Raw genomic sequence first — 25,227 nt, 5'->3', positions numbered from 1 at the left:
AATGAAATATCTTTGGTGAAGGTAATCGATTCACCCCTCGAAACATGGGAAAAACCAATCACCCCTCATTTTATCTGTCAAACTTTCATAGCGAATCAAAACAAACATTGTGTAGTACTAGAATTTCGACTAGAATGGGCTACGTTAATCGTTTGCTTGGGACCAATAGGCTAGTCAAGTAGTGAGCCAATTTTAAATCGTTAGTTTCGTATTGATTGTTGGTATAGATCGCCATCGGACCAATTACGCTAAATTTGGACAGGTAAATCAGATGATGACTGTTTATAATCATCATTGTGGAATGATTGACCTAAATATGCCCGCAACATAATTAAAAATATATTTCAGAACCCTGCGAAGTCATTTAAATCGACAGTGAGCATTCATAAGGGCGTATACGCGATGATCGATTCTCTTCATCGATTTTCTCTTTTCTTAATAACTCGCTAGATTTAACGTTTGTCGGTGCGTTTGTTGTTGCTTTTGAAAGCCAATACAACCTATTACAACTCTACATTGAACAAATTCTACAAAATTGTTTCGCTTAGCTGTAGCAATGCAAAGAGAAAAACGATGAAGAGAATCGATCATCGCGTATACGCCCTTATGCATGCTCACTGTCGAAATGTTTTTAAAACCTACACTCAAAGATAAATTAAATCAAAAAAGCTTAAACAGTATGCAGATTCCCGCTTCACCTTATTGAGTCCGAGCCATGATTACTTCGGCAGTAGTCATGCATGATTAAAATCGAAATAATCTTTCCAGTATTAAATCTTATTCTTTTTCAATACTGATATATAACCAAAAAAGATTAAAATTCAATCAAAATTAATTAAAATAAAATCAAAAATGATTAAAATTTATTCAAAAAAAGATAACCTACAATCTAATCAATCATTATTTACCTGGGATTAATATCAGATGCTTATTTTTTAGAAAGAGAGGATTAATTTTTAATCATTCGATATGATTAAACTGAGATTAATGTCAAATTGATTAAATTTCAAGCAAAATGGGAATAGTTCAATTTATCAGTGTATAGCTCAGAAGTTCAGTTGTATCACCAGGCTATACCCACCATGGTATATACCCCTCGAAAACTCACTGGAACGCTACACGTGCTGAAGACACAATGACATTTATATAAGGTCTGGGCCAACAGGCAGCTTGCTGGTGTTAGAAGCAAAAATGTTGTAAACATTGCTGAACATCTGCGAACAGATAGATATACGTCACTGCCAACATACTGAGAACAGATAGATATACGTCACTGCCAACAGCTGTTTCGTGTAAAAAGATAAACATTGCAATATAATACGAACACCACTAACCATTTGCACATTTCACTAACACCAATAAGCCCTTTGGCCCAGACCTTATATAAACGTCATTGCTGAAGACAGTCACTCATTTCATGTTGTCACACTCGCACAGCAAACCCACTCGTCTTTTGTCTCCTTTTATCCTACAGGTCAGCTGTATAGAGCTGCATCAGCACAGCAACTCCAACAACGCCAACAAGCATCAGCAAGCAGATCATTTTCCATTATCATTCCATTCGCTTTTGTGATTTCGATTTGCAAGTGTGCTCGTCGCGTTGTGAAATGTAAGCGCATTCGGTGAAATAACAGTGAAAATATACGGGATTTCGTATTCGATTTATAATTTCCTCGAATACCTGTGCATAAACATTCGTTTCGGATTCCTTCGAAAAAAGGTGAGTTTTGCATGGAAACGTTGTTGGGCTGATGGAGCTCGTACCTCGACCTGAGGGCGGTGCTGCGTAGCACCATCCCGGAGGAGCTCAGCCCGCTGATGGAAAAGGAAAAAAATAAAAACATGCCATTGCAACCAGTGTTTGTTTATGTTTGTTCTTCGAGCAATATTAATATTTATTTTGGTGAAATTTAATTGCGCCTTCCACAATACTTAGGCCTAAATTTAAAGAGGAAGAAGGCTTTCATCGAATTATGCTTTGTAGTTCGTTGAAACTCAAGTGATGTACAAATTCCTGTAAGGGTAATTTTTATGTGGATTATAATAAAAAAAAAAAGTAAATTCTCGAGTAACATTTGAAATGGGCCTATGTCCAAAACGTAAACAAATCGGGTTTTGATACCATTCTTTAGCACAGCTTGATAGCTACTAATCGTGTAAGAAAGTTCCGCATAATCAAGAAAAATCATTAAAAATAACTCGATTTTCGAAATGCCCGATCAACGAAATTTTTCGATTCATTAATGGGCCCGCACGCTAAAACGGCCAACCATTCATTTATTTCATTTCATTGATAAGCCTAGTGACGTAGAAGGGCCGATGATTGAAAAATTTCAAACCAAAGCTAGGCCCTACTGCTTGAGGCAGGGCCGATGATTTGTTTTGAAATTATTTGACTTTGCGAAAAGGCTTAGCAAAGGGCCTACCATTTCTGATGACAAGCACAACGGCTTAACAAAAAGGGCCTATCCATTGAAAGATTCACAAAAAAGGTTTATTAATTTATGAAATTATATTGTTATCGATTTTCATATATTTTTGAAAGCTTTTCGCAAATTTTGGATGTTGTATACTGAGATACAGTTACTATTGTTATTGTGAACAATATAAATGCCTAAAATACTTCAATTTTCTTAAATATGAATTGAATAGTGGCGGTCAAAATTTAAAATTCATTTTCTGGTTTGTTTACGTTTTGGACATAGGCCCATTTCAAATGTTACTCTAGAATTTGTTTTTTGTTCATCTGCGAACCCGAGTTATTTGTCAGAGCGAACCGTGAACTGAACAACAAAAGTAAACCGAAGAAAATATGCACCTAAAACATCGAATACAAATTCGCTTAAAGAAAAAAATGGCACTGCCTTGAGGGGGTGATTTCAAAAGCTTGATGAATTGCAAAATTAAAGTGTTAACTTATTGTAAATTACTTCAGTTATAGAATAAATATTGGTCGAATCTGCGATGTTGAAAGTGTTAGGTACTTTCTTTACATTCAGAACAGAACCGTGTTAAATGATATACGTACTTATCTCTAGTCCAGACCACTCTTAACTTCACTCATATAACACTCGTTCCAACACTTTTCTTTTTCCCATTAAGAATTTCTAATAAACATTCGACGGAACAATGTCATCGCGATTGAATTTGGTTCGTGCGTTCCTCAACAAGACGGGACAGTCCGGCGATGGCGACCATTCCCAGAGCCTTTCTTCAGGCGATGGCGAAAGTTCAAAGCCGCTTTCCGCTGGTGAAGCTCCCAGCGAGGGGCTGGACAGTGGCTTCCAGACGCGTACCCCGGAGAGTACTCCGACCACACATCGTAAGGGCATCGGGCGTGGTCAGCTGACATCGGACCCTAGCAATACCATCGGAACGATTACCACTTCATCCGGAGCGGACTCGTCGGAATCGGACAAACAGTCGAGCATTACATCAGCCATGCCTTCTTTGAGTGGCCGTGGACGAGCCCAGTTCATACAGACACTGATCCGTCAACCACTCGAACAAGCTCCAACTGTGGCATCGGATGATGTTTCGTTGGTTTCTGCGAGAGTGTCGCAAATTGGTTTCGGAAGAGGACGATTCATTCAGCAGCTGTTGAATACGGTTGCCGACAGCGAGAGCAGTGAAGTGGCATCCAGTGTCACCAAGCGCGATGATATTTCGGAAAAGATGTCTCAAACAACGACCAGCGTAACCGGAACTGTTGAACTCGCGGACAAGACTCCTGTCATCAAGATGGGAACTCATGGTAAGCTTACCACTATGGCTCCGCAATCATTATCGCTAAATTCAGGCATCATTCTTAGGAACACCGGTCCAGTTGTTGACGAACTACATTCGCCTTGCGTGTGATCCGGATCGTGGACTCTTCGAATACGAAGTACGTTTCAGCCCGCTGGTGGACTCGAAATCAATCCGGGCCCGTTACATCGCGCAACATAAGGAGGTTCTAGGAAACGCCAAAACCTTCGACGGAGTTAAATTGTTCCTTCCGAAAAAACTCCCGGACGAGGAAATCATTCTGCAATCGCAGAATCCTGTCGATGGCCACGAAGTGACCATCAAAATCCTGTACAAACGCAAGCAACGGATGAGCGAGAACATTCAGTTCTACAACATTCTCTTCCAGCGCATTATGAAGGTGCTCAAAATGATCGAAATGGGCCGCAAGAACTTTGACCCCTCAGCTCCGAAGCTGATTCCGCAACATCGGCTGGAGATTTGGCCCGGTTACGTCAGCGCAGTAGATGAGTACGAAGGAGGCTTGATGTTGAATCTGGATGTGTCCCATCGGGTGTTGCTTCAGACAACGGTCCTGGATCACATCCGCACGCTGGCCCGGGTCAATCCACAAGACTACAAGAACATGGCCACCAAGTCGCTTCTCGGTGAGTACGGTTAAATTTCGCAAATTGGTTTTTTTTTCAAAATGTCACTTAGAAGCATGTTGGTTTGTTTCTACGGAAAATAATCCATTTCATCATCAACTTCTCACGCGCTGCTATGTTGTCATTTGATCTTGTCCTTTGTCATGCCAAGGAGAGATTTTTTTCGTCGATCCTTCGTAAAGTACCTTTCTTCTACTATTTAAAAAATACGGCGGTGTTGAAATCTTCTGAAGAACCTAAAAATGAACAATTTTTTGAGAAAAGTTCCCTCCCGTAGGCCATTCTTAAGCACCTTGCCGAAGGTGGGACAGGGTGTCGACTACCTGGAAAATCAGTTAATATCAGGGAATTCATTTTTAGACCTGGAAAATCAGGGAATATCAGGGAATTTACTTGAAATTCAGGGAAATATTTCTTAATCACAGAAGTATGCCAAACTGCGCTATCTTCAAACAACTTAATTACTCGGTGTAGTTTAAGGATGGTTTAAAATTTTAAATAGAGTTGCGAATTTGTGGTTTCTCAATGCTTGAGTGGTATTTTGGCAAATTGAGCAAGAATTACTAAAATAAAAGGGTATATTAATGATTTTGCGCATAATATAAATTCAGCTCCTACTGGGTGTTGACACATTCCTGAGTTAAACTGAGATCCTGAGGGTTGATAAAAAAAAATCTATTTCCGTAGACACTAGACGTTGCTATTTGTTGCAAAATATAACCTCCAAATGGGTATATGCGTCTCTTAATAGATGTTACGCCTAATTGCGTCTGACGGAGATCCTTTGGGCGCATCGGAGCGCTTTTTAACAAATTCAAGACTGGTAAAGAGTTAAGAGAAGAAGATGATTTTTTTCTGATCACTTGTAGTTCTTGTTCCTTATTGTGTTCTTAACAGCCTGACTAGCTCAGAGAATAAGTTAAATGAGTATTTACAATGATGCCCTTGGAATAGCACTTTTAAGACTGAATAATGATTCAAGAAACGTAGACTAACATTGCCTCGACAGCATAGATTATTCAGTATTCTAGTTCTTCATTGTGAATCTGGTTAGCTTGGAAAATTGTCTTCTCAATGAAGTTTTAGTATTGCAATTGCAATGAAATTAAGCTACTGAATTTTGGAGGTGAAAGCGTTGTTTTAACGATTTCCCACCCTAGGAATCTGGCCGTGAATTAGTGTTTTGTTAAGCGTATTATCCGGAAGATTTTTTTTTTGTGGAGCTGGCTCTCAAATTGTACTCAAGGGCAAAAAAATATAAAGGGATTAAAGACAAGTGCTTCATATGCAAAATGTAGGAGAACTGCTTCTAAGGGTGAGCCATGCCAAAGACTTCTTCTCATATCATAAAGTTAATCGAGTTTGTAGATTGATATCGAGATGGTTGCAGCGACAAACCGACAGGAATGACCATAGAAATTACCACGAAATTTCAGCTCCAAGCACACTACCGACATCTGTCTCCGTGTTCGCGGAAATCGTTTATCTAAGCCACGAACACGAATGATCTATTCTGGACAAGTTGTGGTCAATGAATGGGCAATATATTGCTGGTACTTGCCTGTAGAAGCAAGCTAGAATCCAGCATATCCAGCCACAGGTCCAGGACGACTATGCTAAGCGGCAGGAATCGGCACGACTGAACTGGAGGATCGAGATGTGCAATGTGGCCTCAGGAGCTTCCAAAAAGCGGTCTATTGGGACGCACAAGATGGGAGATGAACTATGCAGTGGCGTTTGCTTAGCCTCAATCAACCTGTGCACTAACTCTCAAAACATAAACAATTATCAAAATATTGCTTGCGATGAATAGATATCGAGTAAAATAGAAGATTAAGTCCTGAGAACTTCGAGATTTGGGCGTAATTGCTTTTGTAAACAAACACGTCAATCACCGATTTCTCGCGAATAAAAGCTCAATCTCGAGACCAAATTATACCACATGCTAGATGAATTATTCCTCAACATGTGTGTGTGGTTAATTTCCTACGCTGAGCCTTTACTCGCGAAAAATATAGTCAATTGAAGCGTTTGTTTAGAAAAGCAATTACGCTCAAATCACTCCGGAAGTGTATTTTTCAACCGATTCGAGTATGAATATTCCATTATATCTGGTTTTGAAAGTTGGTGCACAGGTAAAAAGTGAGGTTACGAGACGCGATTGGAATTATCATTGTTCGAACAGTAAATCGGATGTTGTAAATGAACTTACTGTATTAGAAGTGCTTATCACCTTCAAACAGTTGGCAGATGCTTGAGGCGTTGCACTGGAACTCGGAAGCTGGTCAGGCAAATTACTGTACCGTGAGTAGATCAGCTTTTCGTGGTACGTTATGGGATGTAAAATCTACCACCGATTGCTAGTCCTGACTACTTAAAACTAGGGGAACAGGACTTTTCAGTAATCAACGGAACACATTTTAGTCCTCGTTACTTGTTATGCCTTGTTGATGATGACAAGACTCGAAACAAGGAAAAAAATAGTTAGTCTTCATCCATGTGATTCCTAATCTTCTATTCGGTGTACCCTAGTTTGAAGAGGTTTCTTCAACTACATCATCGACGTGCACTGCCCACACGAAGGGAGACCCGAAGACGAGAAAAAAGCATTTTATTCGCAGCTGGAGCAGTTATACGACGGCTGTTCGCAACGGGACGATCTCTCAGGTAAGACGGGAGGCAATGTACAAACCGGCAATAGGGCCAACGGTGCGTGAACTTTGCAGCCTCCCTTTTTTCCCCCGCAAGGATATCCACAAAGCCACCTGGTGATCATCTGGATCCACACACAGAAAACCAAATCGACCACGTTCTAATCGACAGGAAATTCTTCCCCGACATTATCAACGTCCGCACAGTCTGGCGGATAGAATCTCGGGAACCAATTGATATGTCAAATATCGGAACCAATCGAGCAAATCACGACCAACAACAGAAAAGAGCACATCAGCTATTGCGAACCAAATTTCGGTTACCGGTTTCGCATGACTCAAGGCTCGCCTACACAAACTAACACCATCTTTATGTTGTGGAAATTTTCATCTATACGATGATACTGGTAATTTACCTTCGATTGGCGAAGAAAGAATAATCAACATTTTGTTTATAAAAGGTGATAGTACCTTTTCAATTGTTGGTCTACAATATATTGAATTGGTTCCGCTTTTTGATAGATCGAAATTCTATCCGCCAGACTATGAATATAGCAACTATATGCAGCACGGGCGAGAATGCTGCAACACCGCACGAGATTGAATGTGGAGCGATACAGACAAGCGCGGAACCAGCAAAACTTGTTTTTTCGTGGAAGAAGCGTCAGCAGGACAATCTACGAGAAGCTAAATAGCTCGCGCAAAGGCTACGTGCCGCAAGCCCATATGTGCAAGGACTTGGACGGTAACCTTCTCACGAACGAATGTGAGGAGATTGAGAGGTGGAAGCAGTACTATGACGAGCACCCCAACGGTGATGCAGTAGAAAACGAAGGTGGTACGGCAACATACCTTGGAGCATGCGCAGAAGACGACAGACTACCGGCCCATGATCTTCCACAAGTTGAGGGGGAGATCGGTCGGCTGAAGAACAACAAAGCAACTGGTATAGATCAACTACCAAGTTCAATAGCTCACTCAATACGGTGGTGAAGCACTGGGGAATTGCCAAGATTTGAGGAAGGAGACAGGGTGCCTTCCATTCATTTTGACTAAAAAAATGTTTTATGAAATTATGGAATAATAAGATATTATGATGATATTTTGAATGTGTTAGTAATAAGAAAAAAATGTAAAGTTTGTGTTTCATACATCAAACTTGCAAATTTAGCTTTGACAGAGTCACAATGAGCGTTTTTCTGATCGCCTCTTCGCGAAGAGTGGATGAGATAAATTACAAAATCGCTTATTGCGCTTCTTATGTAGCAAAATTGGCAGGTATTATGTGTCAAATACAAACTTAACAATCTTTTCTTGTTGTTTACATAATCAAAATATTTTCATAATATCCTATTATTCCGTAATTTCTTAAAGCATTTTTTTTAGTCAAAATGAATGGAAGGCACCCTGGAAGGAGATATTACCGGAGGAATGTGTGGAAGGTGTCGTATGCACAATCTACAAAAAGGGCGACAAGTTAGATTGCTGCAACTACCGCGCGATCATACTGCTGAAGCGGTGCCGGTGGTGTAGTGGTAAGCGTGATTGCCTCTCACCCCAGCAGGCCTGGGTTCAATCCCAGTCGGCGCCGCCGGGATGTTCTGAGGCATAACATCTCTGATCACGCATTCCTTCGGAAGGGAAGTAAAGCCGTTGGTCCCCGGTTCATGAGTTGATGGGTCGATAGGTAGGGTCCAGGTGTGGGAGCTGCCTCTCTGGCGTCGGTAGCACTGGTGCTCAGCACGGAAAACAAATCAAGGAAGAAAAAAATCATACTGCTGAGCGCCGCCTACAAGGCATTCTCCCAAATTCTATACCGCCGCATGTCACCATTTGCAACAGAGTTCGTGGGGCGATACCAGGCGGGATTCATGAGTGCCCGCGCTACCACGGACTAAATTTTCGCGATTCGGTAGGTTCTGCAAAAATGCCGTACATACAAGATGCCCACACATCATTTGTTCATCGATTTCAAATCCGCATACGACACAATCGATCGAGATCAGCTATGGCGGATTATGCACGAGTACGGATTTCTGGATAAACTGGCGCGATTGGTCAAGGCGACGATGGATCGAGTGATGTGCGTTGTTCGAGTATCGGGGACACTATCGAGTGCCTTGGGATTTTGAAAGGGGGTGACGGCAAGGTGATGGACTTTCGTGTCTGCTATTAAACACTGCGTTAGAAGGTCTGATCAGAAGAGCAGGGATAGACACTAGTGGCACGATCTTCAGAAAGTCCATCCAGCTTCTTGGCTGAGCCGATGACATCGACATCATGGCACGGAACTTTGAGACGATGGTCCGCACATCAGACTGAAGGCTGAAGCTAGGCGTATTGAACTTGCTATCAACGCATCGAAGACAAAATACATGAGAGGAAGAGGCTCTAGGGAAGACAATGTTAGCCTCCCACCCCGAGTTCAGATTGACGGTGACGAAATCGAGGTGGTCGATGAGCTCGTGTATTTGGGCTCACTGGTGACCGCCGAAAATGATACCAGCAGAGACATTTAAAAACACATTATGGCAGGGAATAAAATTCGCCGCCGCACGAAGTTGACTATATCTACAAGACGCTGATTAGACCTGGACTATGCTCATGGAGGACCTACGCGCCCTTGGTGTTTTCGAACGGAAAGTGTTGCGTACCATCTACGGTGGAGTGCAGATGGTTGACAGAACGTGGAGGAGGCGAATGAACCACGAATTGCACCAGCTGCTTGGAGAACCATGGCACGTCGTAAGAATGCCGAACGATGACCCAGTGAAAATGGTTCTCGAAAGCGACCCAACAGGAACAAGAAGCGGCAAAGGTAGAAGGCGACCTGCGGACCCTTCGCAGACTACGAGGCTGGCGACGTGTGGCCAGTAGAGTGGAGACGACTTCTTTGGACAGCAGAGGACATCAAGGCCTTAGCCTGTTTGGTAAGGTAGGAAGTGGTTAGGACTAGGGTTCTGATACATGGTCATTCGGTGTCATTGCTTCACGTTTGTAAGGTGTTCTCACTCTTCGAAGGGTATAAAGAGCGAGACCTTTAAATTAGAATCGATTCCTTGCGATGAAGGCAAGAATGACAACTGTATCAAAACCGAATACTTTATCATTTCTCAACAGAGGACCCCACCACCGTACTCAACTGCAGGGCAAGAACGACTCTGATGGCAGGAAATAGAACGACTTTAATAGCGGGAAACAGCTGGCGCGACTGGATCGAGAGGTTCGAGGTCTCCCATAAGGCGACAGGCAGTGCGTTCTGGTTTACAGCATTCCAATTCACAACGCGGCATCCAATTCTGAATCAGCATACTGGGTCTAGCCCGGAGATGGGAGTTGAGAACTCGGAAGGTTCTGGAACAGGAGAGATCGTGATGGGGTACGCGTGTTCAAACGAGGCATCCACATGTCTTTTGAACCTTGCAGATGGTTTCACGGAACAAAATTCCTTTCGGCCATGTATCCGATGTAAGAGCAACTTCGCGTAGTTTGGAAGCCAATCCAACTTTGTACGAGATGAAGCTCAAGGCCCACACACATTAGATCGCTCAGTGCATCTTAGCTTATTGCGTGCTCTCATCTTAGTGTTCTGAATGCACTTCCACAGATATTAATTGAGAGCTTTCGATGCCCGTACCATTTCTGCATTAGTATAATTGTGTGGTAAGTACAATCATACTCTATGCCCAGGGAAGTCGAGAAATTTTGCAACCCGAAAGATTTCCTCGACCGGACCGGGAATCGAACCCGCCGCCTCCGGCTTGGTAATACCGTGCCTTTACTGACTTGGCTATGATGCCCCTACTCCCCTAGGTGGATCAATCTGTCGCAAAACGCCATGACGGATTCTTGATCAGCTTTAACTGATTTAGCGCATTGGTCACAGACGGAATTCATGGTGACTCAGTTTCCAAAGCTAATTTAGAGACAGCGGTGGAGATGCTCTAATACGCTAGGATGAGTTGGATTCTGCAGAGCGTCTGGTATCCAGCTTTCCATGCTCGATAATGGCGACCTGTTTGTATGAATAAATCGACAGTGAGCATGCATAAGGGCGAATACGCGATGATCGATTCTCTTCATCGACTTTCTCTTTGCATTGCTACAGCTAAGCGAAACAATTTTCTAGAATTTGTTCAATGCATAGTAGTAACAGGTTGTATTGGCCATCAAAAGCAACAGCAAACGCACCGAGAAACGTTAAATCTAGCGAGTTATTAACAAAAGAGAAAATCGACGAAGAGAATCGATCATTTCGTATAGGCCCTTATGCATGCTCACTGTCGAAATGTATCCTTTACTGTGCTTTTTGACACTATTTGGAGGTTGAGATTTTGACCCCTCCCTTTTCCCTCTCACAGGAACAGAAGAAAATGGAACAACATACGCCCTCCAGTTAGTGTCAACAAGCACAGTGAATGAAATTCTTAAGTCTATTTACCTCAGTGTAACAGCGCAAAATCACGACGATGTGAATGACAACAACAATACCGTGGTTCTCGAGCTGGAAATGCTCTATGTGCCCAATATTAGGGACACTTAGGCCGACCTTAGCTCATGCGGTAAAGACGCAGCTACAAAGCAAGACCATGCTTGAGGTGGCTTCGATATGACGTATTTCGTGCTTTTACCGAAGTAGTTCTCTACCTTAGTCTAAGTTTTATATTCTATGTTCTAAGAGACCAGTCATTTCGAGTGGTACGTTACAGTTTTCAACCATTCATACGAGCATTATCTGCACCTCTCGTTTCATCTGTAGAACTTCAGGGAGTGGCCAAACCTCCAGCAATGTTGGTACTTTCCACTATGTCCTAAGTAGTTGGTACCAGTTTCCCATGCCAATTGGTGTGTAATCTGCTTGAAGCACCACCGTCCTATTTTTGTGAATGTATTCTGTTACCTCTCTAGGAATTTTAAAAGTCCTCCCAATTTGTCTTTGTCTTATCGTGCGGTAATTTTGCTAATTTTTCTTTTACCCGCAAAGGCGAACCAGCCCAAGGATTAACGTAAACTAAACTCTTAACCCCACGCCACACAGAAGTGTTCTCAAATTAATTGCTAATCTTATTTTATTACTTCAGGTGCCGTCATCTTGACCCGATACAATAACAAAACCTACCGCATCGATGACATCCTGTTCGATCAGAATCCCACGATGACGTTCATGGCCAACGATAAACCCATTTCCTACGTGCAGTACTACAAACAGCAGTACAACATCGACATTCATGACCTCAAGCAGCCGCTTCTGATCAATCGCAAGGAACGACGCGTAACGGGTCAGGACAAGCCCCAGGAGATGATCATGTGCTTGATTCCAGAGATTTGCTACCTCACCGGCCTGACGGACGACATGCGAAACGACTTCAAGGTGATGCGGGACATTGCGGCGTTCACCAGAGTGTCACCGACACAGCGCTTGAACAGCATGCATCAATTTTGTCGCAATGTCAACGAGAACAAAGAGGCCCGGGAGATTCTTGAAGTGTGGGGCCTCACGCTGGACATGGAACCTCTGCTGATGAAGGGCCGCCTCATGGCAGAGGAGAAGGTCAAGTTTGGAAATGCAGAGGTTGGTGTCGGCAAAAGTGGGGATTTCAACCGAGCTGTCACCAGCAATAACGTCATGCAAGCGGTTAATATTCGGAACTGGCTGCTGGTTCACACGGTCAAGGATACGAAAATCGCCAAGTCGTTTATGGATTGCGTCGAAAGGAGCTGTCGACCGATGGGTATTCAAATCGCTCCACCAGCGATCGAAGTTCTTCCAGCGGATAGGACTGAAATGTACGTTCAGCTTCTGCGTACGAAAATTCGCCAGGATACGCAGATCGTTGTCATCATTTGTCCCACCTCCCGGGATGATCGGTACGCCGCTATCAAACGTATTTGCTGTGCCGAAATTCCGGTTCCGTCCCAGGTCATCAATGCCCGAACGCTGAGCAATGAGGCCAAAAATCGTGCCATCGTGCAGAAGATCATTCTGCAGATGAACTGCAAGCTGGGTGGAACGCTCTGGAGCATTCATATTCCGTTCGACCACGTGATGATTGCCGGTATCGATACCTACCACGATCCGAAGCAGAAGAGCAATTCTGTGTCGGCATTTGTGGCCTCGTTGAATGGGAGCTACACCAGATGGTACTCGCGGGCCTGTATCCAGAGCAAAAAGGAAGAGTTCATCAACGGATTGTGTGCGTCGATGGAAAAGGCACTGAAGGCGTACCAGAAGGCCAACTGTGTGCTGCCAAAGAGGATCATCATTTTCAGGTAGGTGAATGTTCTTTTCAGTGGCGTTTCCTTAACCTCAATCTACCTGTGTGCCAACTCTCAAAACATAATCAATTATCAAAATATTGCTTGCAATGGATTGATATCGAGTAAACTAGAAGGTTAAGTGTATATTTCAACCGATTCGAGTATGAATATGTTGAGTATGTAAAATTAAATCAGGTTTTGAAAGTTGGTGCACTGGTAAAAAGTGAGGTTACGGGACGCCACTGGTTCTTTTGAAACTTTTTTCGTCAAAAGGAGGACCATTAAAACTTCTTCCTTTATCTACAGAGACGGCGTTGGCGATGGTCAGCTGAGAATGTGCTCCGAATACGAGATTCCGCAGCTGCAGGAGTCATGCAAGTTGGTGGATCCCGACTACAAACCAGAGTTCGTCTTCATTGTCGTGCAGAAGCGCATCAATACTCGAATGTTCCGCGTGAGTATCCTCACCAAGTGTTTTTATTTTAAGCAACAATAATGATTGTGCCCCCTTCTGCTACGCTCACAGGTGGACGGTCAAAATTTGGAAAACCCAAATCCCGGCACCATTCTCGATCACACCATCACCCGCCGGAACCATTTCGATTACTTCCTGGTGCCGCAGTCGGTCCGGCAAGGTAGCGTCTCGCCCACTCATTACATTGTAGTTCACAACCAGCCCGACCTAGCCCCGGATATCCTGCAGCGATTGAGCTACAAACTGTGCTACCTGTACTATAACTGGCCGGGAAGTGTTCGAGTTCCCGCCTGCTGTCAGGTCCGTTACCACAAATCGAATTCCATTGTCGACGCGCTTTCACTTTTCTCATTATCTTTTCAGTATGCCCACAAAATGGCCTATTTGATTGGACAGTCAGTGAAACGGAACCCGGACGAATCGCTGAATGACAAACTGTTCTACCTTTAGATCGTTTTTTTTTGCTTTTTCCATATTTATCATTTTTACTCAACTTGTTTACTCAGTTCTTTTTTGGCATTTGATTTTATTGATTGTTATAACGAACAAACAGTTGAGTGCCTTCCTAATCGTTACGAGAGACACGAATCTCAATTGGAGATTTCTAAAGCCAAATATTATCAATGTAATGATTTTTCTTTCCTTTGCTTTGATTCGGTCAGCACAGTTAGTAGGAGTAGCAGCTGGAAACTCTTAGCAATACCTCACCTGTAAACTTTGACTTTCCGCCATGTTTGTTCCAGCTATCATTCGCTGCTATCTCGTTTAGTCTGGGATCCAACAGAAGTAAAAAAGTGAGGTTGGGAGCCGATTCTTTGTTCAGTTCTTAATGATATTTTTAAAATGATTTTCATAAATAAAACAAACTAGTAAACACATGTAATTTATGTTTTTTTCAATTTCTTGTCCATGATTATTGTATGTGTGTGTGTATGTATGTAAGGTAGCCACCATCCCTTCGAAGATCTTGTCTTGTATGCAGCTCCACTTAATAACAAGATCAAATTGAGCTACCGATCTGAATTCACAATATCGCTGTATGAAGCTTTTATGGGCAGTATAGCACTGACAAACCGACATGGTGGGCGTTGGCCAGATTTGGATTTTTCAGATAGGGTCAGGTGGGGCAAGTGTGCCACGTTAAGAAAATCTTTTAATAAACATAGGTTAATCTAACTGTTTTTTTTAAACAAATGATGTACAGTCAAGATTCCTATAGTACGGATTCGTTCTTGCCGGATTCCTATAGTACGGTTACCCCTGGATTCCTATAGTGCGGTCGATCCGGCATTAACGAATACACGTAGCATATGGGATTTGACCTAATTGGGACCAAACACTGATTGTAGGGTAATTTGAAGAGATAACTTCCTGGTGTCTTCTGAACAGTTATTAAACAGAATATTTGCCACCTTTTGGGAACATTTAGCATCCGGAAAGTCACAAGTCTGGTCCTGTGGAAGACCCGGAACATCCGTAAAAGTGGTCAATTCATGAAACTAATCCTAGAGCTCCGCGGTTTTTTCGAAACCGCTCATAGACGTTTTATCAGAATGAATTCGGAGTTGTGACCTGAATATGAACCCAGAGGACCACGGGATGGTCCACCGGAAGATCCGGAACATCCGTAAAAGTGGTCAATTCATGAATCTGATCCTAGAGCTCCGCGGTTTTTTCGAAACCACTCCTAGACATCTTATCAGAATGAATTCGGAGTTGTGACTGGAATATGGACACTGGAGACCACGGGATGGTCCACCGGAAGATCCGGAACATCCGTAAAAGTGGTCAATTCATGAATCTGGTCCTAGAGCTCAGCAGGTTTTTCGAAATCCCTCCTAGACGTCTTATCAGAATGAATTCGAAATTGTGAGTGGAATATGGACACTGGAGACCACGGGATGGTCCACCGGAAGATCCGGAACATCCGTAAAAGTGGTCAATTCATGCAATTTATCCTAGAGCTCCGTGGTTTTTTCGAAACCTCTCTTAGACGTCTTATCAGAATGAATTTGAAGTTGTCACCAGAATATAGACTCTACGGACTACGGGATGGTCCTCCGAAAGAACCGGAGCATCCGTAAAAGTGGTCAATTCATGAAACTGATCCTAGAGCTCCGTGGTTTTTTCGAAACCTCTCGTAGACGTCTTATTAGAATGAATTTGGAGTTGTTACTGGAATATACACTCCGAGGACTACGGGATGGCCCTCCGGAGGATCCGGAACATCCGAAAAAGTGGTCAATTCATTAAATTGATCCTAGAACTCCACGGTTTTTTTTTTTCAAAACCGCTCGTAGACGTCTTAGCAGAATGAATTTGGAGTTGTTACTGGAATATACATTCCGCGGACTACGGGATGGTCCTCCGGAACATCCGGAACATCCGTAAAAGTGGTCAATTTATTAAATTGATCCTAGAGCTCCACGGTTTTTTCAAAACCGCTCGTAGACGTCTTATCAGAATAAATTTGGAATTGTTACTGGAATATACACTCCGAGGAATACGGGATGGCTCACCGGAAGATCCGGAATATCCGTAAAAGTGGTCAATTCATGCAACTGATCCTAGAGCTCCGTGATTTTTTCGAAACCTCTCGTAGACGTCTTATCAGAATGAATTTGGAGTTGTTACTGGAATATACACTCCGAGGGATACGGGATGGCTCACCGGAAGATTTGGAACATCCGTAAAAGTGGTCAATTCATGAAACAGATTCTAGAGCTCCGCGGTTTTTTTTAAGACGTCTATTATTACAATGAATTAAGATTTGTGACCAGAAAATGGAAACTAGGGACTACGGGATGGTTCACTAAAAGATCCGGAACGTCCGTAAAAGTGGTCAATTCATGAAACTAATCCTAGAACTTCTCGGTTTTTGCGAAACAACTTATAGACATCTTATCAGAATGAATTCGGCGTTGTGACCTGAATATGGCCTCTGTGGACCATGGGATGGTTAACCGGAAGATCCGGAACATCCGTAAAAGTGATCAATTCATGAAATTGATCCCAGAACTCCGCGGTTTTTTTGAAACAACTTATAGACATCTCATCAGAATGAATTCGGAGTTGTGACCTGAATATGGATACTGGGGACCACGGGATGGTTCACTGGAAGATCCGGAACATCTGTTAAAGTTGTCAATTCATGAAACCGATCCTAGAACTCCGTGGTTTTGTCGAAACCACTTATAGGCGTCTTATCAGAATGAATTCAGAGTTTTGAATGGAATATGGACTCTGGGGACTATGCTATGGTCTTCCGGAAGATCCGGAACATCCGTAAAAGTGGTCAATTCACGAAACAGATTTTAGAGCTCCGCGCTTAATTCGAACCCACTCATAGACTGGTCCATAATTGAAATTGATCCTAGAGCTCCACGGTTTTTTCGAAACCACTCATAGACGTCTTATCAATATGAATTAGGAGTTGTGACCAGAAAATGGATGCTGGGGGTCACGGGATGGTTTACTAAAAGATCCGGAACATCCGAAAAGTGATCGATTCATGAAACCGATCCTAGAACTCCGTGGTGTATTTGAAACCAGTCATAAACATCGTATCAGAATGAAATCGGAGTTGTGTTTGGAATATGGACTCTGGAGACTACGGGATGGTCCTTTGGAAGATCCTGAACATCCGTAAAAGTGGTCAATGCTTGAAAATGTCCTAGAGCTCTGCGGTTTTTTTTTTTCGAAACCCTTAATTCAGAGTTGTGACCAGTAAATGGACGTAAAGTAAAGTATTGCTAAAAAAAATATCAAATTCTCCAAAAAGTGCACAATCCAATGGTCTCTTCAAATATTTAGATGGTTATAAGTAGTATAGGTTCCCTTCACCTTTCTAAGTAGATGATTGATAAACTTTACATCCGATCCCTTGTGATTGTAAAGATTGTGGCCATGTGTATTGTGCGATCTTGTATTTTGTTATTCAAAAATCAAAAAATATGTGCAATAATTTAGAATCTCGTTTCTAGCGTGTACAATTGGTTTAAAAAATCGACAAAATTGGTAACGAATTTTTTTGAATTGAAAGAAGAATATAATGATTAATTTTACCTTCTGCACTATTTACCAATTGGAAACATTAGTTCTATTTTGTAGCTTACAGTATAACCTTTGATATGCTATGGAGTTTTTGTATAGTTTGTGTAACATGTTTTACAAATATGTGAATTTTTTTTTTATGTTTTTCATTTGTTTTAAATGACACTCAAACACTCACTTATTAAATGTAACTCTGATGTGGCCATCACAAATTCAATGTTGTCTTCTTATTGTTTGTGATGTTTCTGATTATGTATTAATTTAAAGTTTCATATTTATTCAACTAAATTGTTTGAGTTTTCTGCTTGTTTTCTCTACATTAATCGAGTATTATCAAAACAAAAAACTGATGTTCGGTCACAAGACAAAAAAAAATATGTTGCAAAAGCATTAATTTCTGTTACACATATTACTAATGAATTGACTCTAGGATACACAGAACTTGTTTATAAAAAAAATTACATTTGCAAAAAAAATCCATGGTTGTAAATATGCTTAAAAAATACTATAAAAAAAATGCCCAAACTAAAATTGCCCCGTTTTACGGTACCCATGTTTTTGGGCAATACATGCAAAAACCAAGATACCCAAAAACTCTGCTTGTTCTATGGGAAAGAACCCATCTCTTCAAAAAGTGAACATAAAAATAATGGAAGGTGTTTATAGGTTATTTTCGATGCAAGCTTTGACTAAAATTAGGTACCTCATGTTAAGCGTGCACATGCAAAAACTGAGGCAACAAAAAATCTGTGTTTTGTATGAGGAATACCTCATCCCTCCAAAAAGTGCACATACTCAATGGATGGGTAATAATTATTAACGCACAAATGAGCAACTGTTCAGTTTCATGGATTTACCACTTTTAAGGATGTTCCAAATCTGCCGGAGGACCATAACGTGGTCCCCAGGGTTCATATTACAGTCACAACTCCAAATTCATTCTAAATAGTCGTCAATGAGAGGTTTCGAAAAATCTGCTGAGCTCTAGGATCAGATTCATGATTTAACCACTTTAACGGATGTTCCGGATCTTCCGGTGGACCATCCCGTGGTATCCAGTGACAATCAAAGAACAAACTATGCTAAAAATGGGCCTTTGAATAGAATTATGACCTGCTATAACGCATATTCCCAATCAATTGATGTAACAATGAATAAAATAACTCTAAAAAAAGCATTCTTTTCAAGGTTAGCCAGGCAATAATATTTAAGACATAGTTAATAAGCATTCATTGTAATTGGTCTACGATTGATTGACGACATAAATAAATAAATCACCATATTCCACTCACAATTTCAAATTCATTCTGATAACATGTCTAAGAGTGATTTCGAAAAATCCGCTGAGCTCTAGGATCAGATTCATGAATTGACCACTTTTACGGATGTTCCAGATCTTCCGGTGGACCATCCCGTGGTCTCCAGTATTCATATTCCAGTCACAATTTCGAATTCATTCTGATAAGATGTCTAGGAGTGGTTTCGAAAAATCCGCTGAGCTCTAGGATCAGATTCATGAATTGACCACTTTTACGGATGTTCCGGATCTTCCGGTAGACCATTCCGTGGTCTCCAGTGTACATATTCCACTCACAATTTCAAATTCATTCTGATAACATGTCTAATACTGATTTCGAAAAATCCGCTGAGCTCTAGGACCAGATTCATGAATTGACCACTTTTACGGATGTTCCGGATCTTCCGGTGGACCATCCCGTGGTCTCCAGTGTCCATATTCCAGTCACAACTCCGAATTCATTCTGATAAAACGTCTAGGAGTGGTTTCGAAAAAACCGCGGAGCTCTAGGATCAGATTCATGAATTGACCACTTTTACGGATGTTCCGGATCTTCCGGTGGACCATCCCGTGGTCTCCAGTGTGCATATTCCACTCACAATTTCAAATTCATTCTGATAACATGTCTAATACTGATTTCGAAAAATCCGCTGAGCTCTAGGATCAGATTCATGAATTGACCACTTTTACGGATGTTCCGGATCTTCCGGTAGACCATTCCGTGGTCTCCAGTGTACATATTCCACTCACAATTTCAAATTCATTCTGATAACATGTCTAATACTGATTTCGAAAAATCCGCTGAGCTCTAGGACCAGATTCATGAATTGACCACTTTTACGGATGTTCCGGATCTTTCGGTGGACCATCCCGTGGTCTCCAGTGTCCATATTCCAGTCACAACTCCGAATTCATTCTGATAAGACGTCTAGGAGTGGTTTCGAAAAAAACGCGGAGCTCTAGGATCAGATTCATGAATTGACCACTTTTACGGATGTTCCAGATCTTCCGGTGGACCATCCCGTGGTCTCCAGTGTGCATATTCCACTCACAATTTCAAATTCATTCTGATAACATGTCTAATACTGATTTCGAAAAATCCGCTGAGCTCTAGGATCAGATTCATGAATTGACCACTTTTACGGATGTTCCAGATCTTCCGGTGGACCATCCCGTGGTCTCCAGTATCCATATTCCACTCACAATTTCAAATTCATTCTGATAACATGTCTAATACTGATTTCGAAAAATCCGCTGAGCTCTAGGATCAGATTCATGAATTGACCACTTTTACGGATGTTCCGGATCTTCCGGTGGACCATCCCGTGGTCCCCTGGGTCCATATTCCACTCACAATTTCGAATTCATTCTGATAAGACGTCTAGAAGTGATTTCGAAAAATCTGCTGAGCTCTAGGACCAGATTCATGAATTGACCACTTTTACGGATGTTCCGGATCTTCCGGTGGACCATCCCGTGGTCTCCAGTGTCCATATTCCAGTCACAACTCCGAATTCATTCTGATAAGATGTCTAGGAGTGGTTTCGAAAAAACCGCGGAGCTCTAGGACCAGATTCATGAATTGACCACTTTTACGGATATTCCGGATCTTCCGGTGGACCATCCCGTGGTCTCCAGTGTCTATATTCCAGTCACAACTTTGAATTCATTCTGATAAGATGTCTAGGAGTGGTTTCGAAAAAACCGCGGAGCTCTAGGATTAGTTTCATGAATTGACCACTTTTACGGATGTTCCGGGTCTTCCGGAGGATCAGGCTCTTGAGGTTCCGGATGCTAAATGTTCCCAAAAGGTGGCAAATATTCTGTTTAATAACTGTTCAGAAGACACCAGGAAGTTATCTCTTCAAATTACCCTACAATAAGAGTTTGTCCCCAATTAGCTCTAATCCCATATGCTACGTGTATTCGTTAATGCCGGTTCCTATAGTGCGGTCCCTATTAACCGTACTATAGGAATCTTGACTGTACATAGAATCTTAAACATCCTCTACTTAAACCTGTTGTATCTGAAACTGAATATGTAAACGTTAAATATTTTTCTTAATTGTTTTCATATGCCTTATCAACAAAGGCTAAAAAACAGTGTGGGGCAAAAGTGACACCCCATGGGGCAAGACGGCCATATAACTCAATAACAAGAAAATCATCAAAATTTCGCAATCAAACGGTTCATATTCTTCTTAAACTACTTTTTAATTAATCAACAAGGTGAAAGATTTAACCAACAGTGTCAAGTACTCCTTTAAACATGTATTAAAAAAAATTAAGCCTTAAAAAAGCATTGTGCAATTTTATTGTTCGTTGTAATAAAAATTACAGTTCATTTATAACAATAGGGTATACAATCAATATAAATCAAATACAAGTTGGGCAAGCAAGGTTAACACACTTGTGGAACCATGAAGCACAACGACCACATTTCGTCCATCCTTCTCCGTTGTTGAATAATTTGAAACATGAACCACATGTATCGCATAGTGGATCCGGAAGTGTATCGCTCTTAATATCAGCTACACGTCGACGTTTTGGATTTTGTTTAGACTTCCGTTTGGTTTCCTTCCTTATTTGACCGATGTCTCGAAAGGCTTGAGACTCGTGCAACGCTTTTCTGTAGGGGCTCAATGTTAGCTCTGCAGCTTTCTCACGTTTTCGTGTTAGTTCCTGTTCCTGTTGCACAGAAAAAACTTGCTCGAAGCGCCCCAAATGTTGCGATCCAGGTTCCAACGCCAGCAGCACATATTTCGATAGCGTTTTGCGAGGGACACCGTGTTCCACTGCTGCTCTTCGCACAGAAATCCCATATTTAGTCACGGATCGTATGGCCGCAACCATATTCTGTTCCGACCACGATTTACGCAACGATTTTCGCTTGTAGACACGCACCATCACTTCCAAACTTCACTCTGAGGCGACAACTTTTTGAGGTTATATGTCTTGTTTACTATGGCTCTTTTGCCCCAGGCAAGTATGGCGCTCTTGCCCCCGTGGAGAAGACGAATTTCAAATACGTTTTTTGAGGATCTACATGCAACAATAAGTATTTATATATTGAGGGTCGCAAAATGTATTACCGTACAATAAAATCTACATCGTATTATTAAATTTTCTTAGAAAAATGATGAGAAAAAGCTTATTTTATGTCATCTTTTTTTTTTTTTTTTTTTTTTTTTTTTTTTTCATTATAGTCACTTTAACACTCTTGGGTCATTCGTGACTTGTCCGGGGGTGAGATTTGAACTCGTGACTCTGGCGTGAGAGGTATGGATGCTAACCACTACGCCGGAGTCGCCCCCATTTTATGTCATCGATTTCTTATAACATTTTGAAGTTTTCGACAACGTGTAAGTTTTTTAGATTTTTGATAATATTTACATCATAATGTGTAACCAAATTTGATGCAGTATATCTGAAGGGCTTTTTATAGCATCCCATTAATAAGAAATATCAAAAATGTATTTCAGGCTTCGATACAAGCAGGTGGCACTTTTGCCCCATATGGCACTCTTGCCCCACCTGACCCTATAATCCTAAATAGGACTTAGATTATTTAATACTCTAGTAACCTCAAGTCCGTGCTCTGTCGTAATGTTTCATTGTGATTATTCAACACTCAAAGGGGTAAAATATCAAATTTGGGGTGAATTTGAAAGAAAGGGAACTTGGAGTGTAGAGCGCACTGCCCACTGAACGATTCTGAATCCGGGCCAAGTGAGTGGGGTTTATTTGATTGGACGTCATTTCCAATTGATACATTCATGATACATTCATACTTCGTCGTAATCGCCCATTTCCGTTCTATCGATCAGAAAAGATCAATTATATCAAGGATTTCACCGTGCACAAATCAATAATAGGTTTGTTCCGATGCGTTAGTTCATTAGCTACAACATCAATCCTGTTGGAGCGCATTGTACAAATATTTACGCTCATTGTTCTCAAAACAAAAGAAGCGCTCCTAGCGAATCCCCTTTTTCTACGTTTATCCGTAGGACGAAGAAAATCTAGTGGCGTTTCAATGCGTTAGGACGGAATTGAAACTCGTAGAACGAATTTAGAATCAAGAAGCAGTGTTAGATTTTTAACAATATCTAAAAAAATTGTGACTCTTTATCAAATCTAACGGTACGTATGGAAAGGTGAATAAATTTAGAAACAATCTTTGCTAGAAATATGCCATTTTTTGTTCAAACCCGCTCAAAAAAGAGGGTTAAAGTGAGGGTTATTAGATCAAATTAGGAAATTAGATCAAAAACCCTAGAACCAATTTTAAACTTGTTCTGCATTATTCACATGTTGCAATTATTGAAAAGAGCTTGATATAAAGTAGCTTAATACAATTACATAGAAATGCCAAAATCTTACCGAGTAGTTCAGCTGTTCTGATTTCGGTTAAGTTTGTTGAGATCGTGTATAGTTTCTGAGTATGTTGTTTGTGGATTCCCATTTTGAAATAACTCAGATTAGCACAGATTAATACTTTTATTATTATTTTATTTTATACTATGGAACTTTCCTTTGGGATCGTTTTTTTCTTCATACAATTCTCATTATTCATACTAGGCGAAATGAATGTAATGTCGGCCTAAATGCCCCTAATTTAAGCTCATACATAAATTCAGCAATCGACTAAACTTTCAATAGCGACCAAAAATATCCATTAGTACCGTCCCAAGGACGCATTCATCTAGATCAAATTGATAAATAGCTGATTTTTAGCGATGGGCCCAATCTTACAGCCATTTCCCCTATATTAATCATGATCAGTCTTAGAAAATGTTATATGTTTGAGCCCAGTTCTTTAGATTAGTTTGTTATTAATATCTTTTGAATTGCGCTCGCGAGAGGTTACCAAATATGAGTTCTCTTTTTCACCCATAATAATTTGGTGAGAGGGGGGAAGCAAAACGTTGCGATCTAATGTCGTTTTCGTTTTTGCGGTGTAGCTACACCGGTGCTACAGGTGCTACACTGCCGTTCACCGAAATATTTTAGGGTGTAGATATAGGATGCACCACATCTATTATATATTATATATATATAATATATTATATATTATATTATATTATATAACAAATGATGTTGAGCTGTCAAAGACTCGCGCTTATTCCTGCTTACACTACACCGCAAAAACGAAAACGACATAAGAGCGAAATAAAATAGGGAACACAACACCATGACCCAAACGACAGGCTCTGAACCATTTGGTGGATTTTTTTAACTTTTGGTTAAAATTAGACAGATGGAAAGTTATTGATTAACCCTGCTATCCGAGCGTGGTAATTTCTGACAGACAAGAAGTTAAATTTTGACAACCTTGGCTCGAAAACCGGTCGATCGACAGCATGGGGATTTTCGATCATAGAAAATAACTTTCGAAATGTCACTTTTAACCACGAGTTAAATTTAACTCGGCAAATGGTTCACAGCCTAAAGGTTTGAAAACTGTGACGAGCCATACAAACAAAAATAGGGTTCATACAAAAAATGTGACAAAGGGGGGAGGGGGTTGTTGAAAATGGGCCAAATTTGCGTGAATTAATTAATGGACCATCCCTTATGTTGAGTGGCGACATCTACTATTTGCAAGTAGGTACGTGCAACAAGGGTTATCTGTCACCTTGCCGGGGACTTGAGTGAACTAAACAACATTAAGGCCTTAGAAAAAGCTAGCCTTATGCTACATGTCCGAGTGAAGTGGGAACACTTCAGGAAGACTGGAGGAAGTTTCCAAATGTTTGGGAATGTAAGACTCGCAGAGCGATCCTTAGATCCTATGATCTAAGTGACAGGTTATGGCGGTTATGACGGATGGCGGTTCCCTCGAAGAACTTTGCGATGACGCTTGGTGCCTCTTTAACCAAGACCTTTTCCTCCTTTGTTTGACACGACCAGTCAATTGTTGCTTGTTGGATGTAGAAGAGTGAACTAGCCACCGCCTTCCTACTGCTGCTATTGCTGACCACCACGCCGTCCAAAGAGAAAATGAGTTGATGCTTTTTTTATTACTTTTTTGACTTTAAATGATATATATTTCTTGAATTTGTGTGGTTTACATGTATAACTTATCAAGTGACACAG

At 41.3% G+C, this 25,227-nt stretch overlaps 2 protein-coding genes across 2 annotated transcripts in view; both read left to right on the top strand.

The window, feature by feature from the left end:
* The window catches only part of for (cGMP-dependent protein kinase for), a 690,301-nt gene that overhangs the window by 496,797 nt on the left and 168,277 nt on the right, over positions 1-25,227 (top strand). The gene's annotated exons all lie outside the window — the stretch shown is intronic.
* Positions 1,560-14,644, top strand: AGO3 (Argonaute 3). Its single transcript, XM_065234692.1, has 7 exons — positions 1,560-1,720; positions 3,103-3,754; positions 3,813-4,394; positions 12,127-13,315; positions 13,610-13,757; positions 13,830-14,078; positions 14,142-14,644. The coding sequence occupies exons 2-7, from the start codon at positions 3,130-3,132 to the stop codon at positions 14,226-14,228; spliced, it is 2,880 nt and encodes a 959-aa protein (XP_065090764.1). The 5' UTR covers positions 1,560-1,720; positions 3,103-3,129; the 3' UTR covers positions 14,229-14,644.

The sequence above is a fragment of the Ochlerotatus camptorhynchus genome, unplaced genomic scaffold (assembly GCF_037179485.1).
Source record: "Ochlerotatus camptorhynchus isolate MF236.1 unplaced genomic scaffold, CSIRO-AGI_Acam_v1.1 ptg000038l, whole genome shotgun sequence".
Classification (NCBI taxonomy): domain Eukaryota; kingdom Metazoa; phylum Arthropoda; class Insecta; order Diptera; family Culicidae; genus Ochlerotatus; species Ochlerotatus camptorhynchus.
This window is presented reverse-complemented; position numbering and strand designations above follow the sequence as displayed.

Excerpts from the sequence above, each read along its gene's own strand:
- AGO3 (XM_065234692.1), top strand. The coding sequence starts at position 3,130 with ATGTCATCGCGATTGAATTTGGTTCGTGCGTTCCTCAACAAGACGGGA. Across the intron at positions 13,758-13,829 it reads TCAATACTCGAATGTTCCGC|GTGGACGGTCAAAATTTGGA; the intron begins GTGAGTATCCTC and ends CTACGCTCACAG. Across the intron at positions 14,079-14,141 it reads GAGTTCCCGCCTGCTGTCAG|TATGCCCACAAAATGGCCTA; the intron begins GTCCGTTACCAC and ends TTATCTTTTCAG.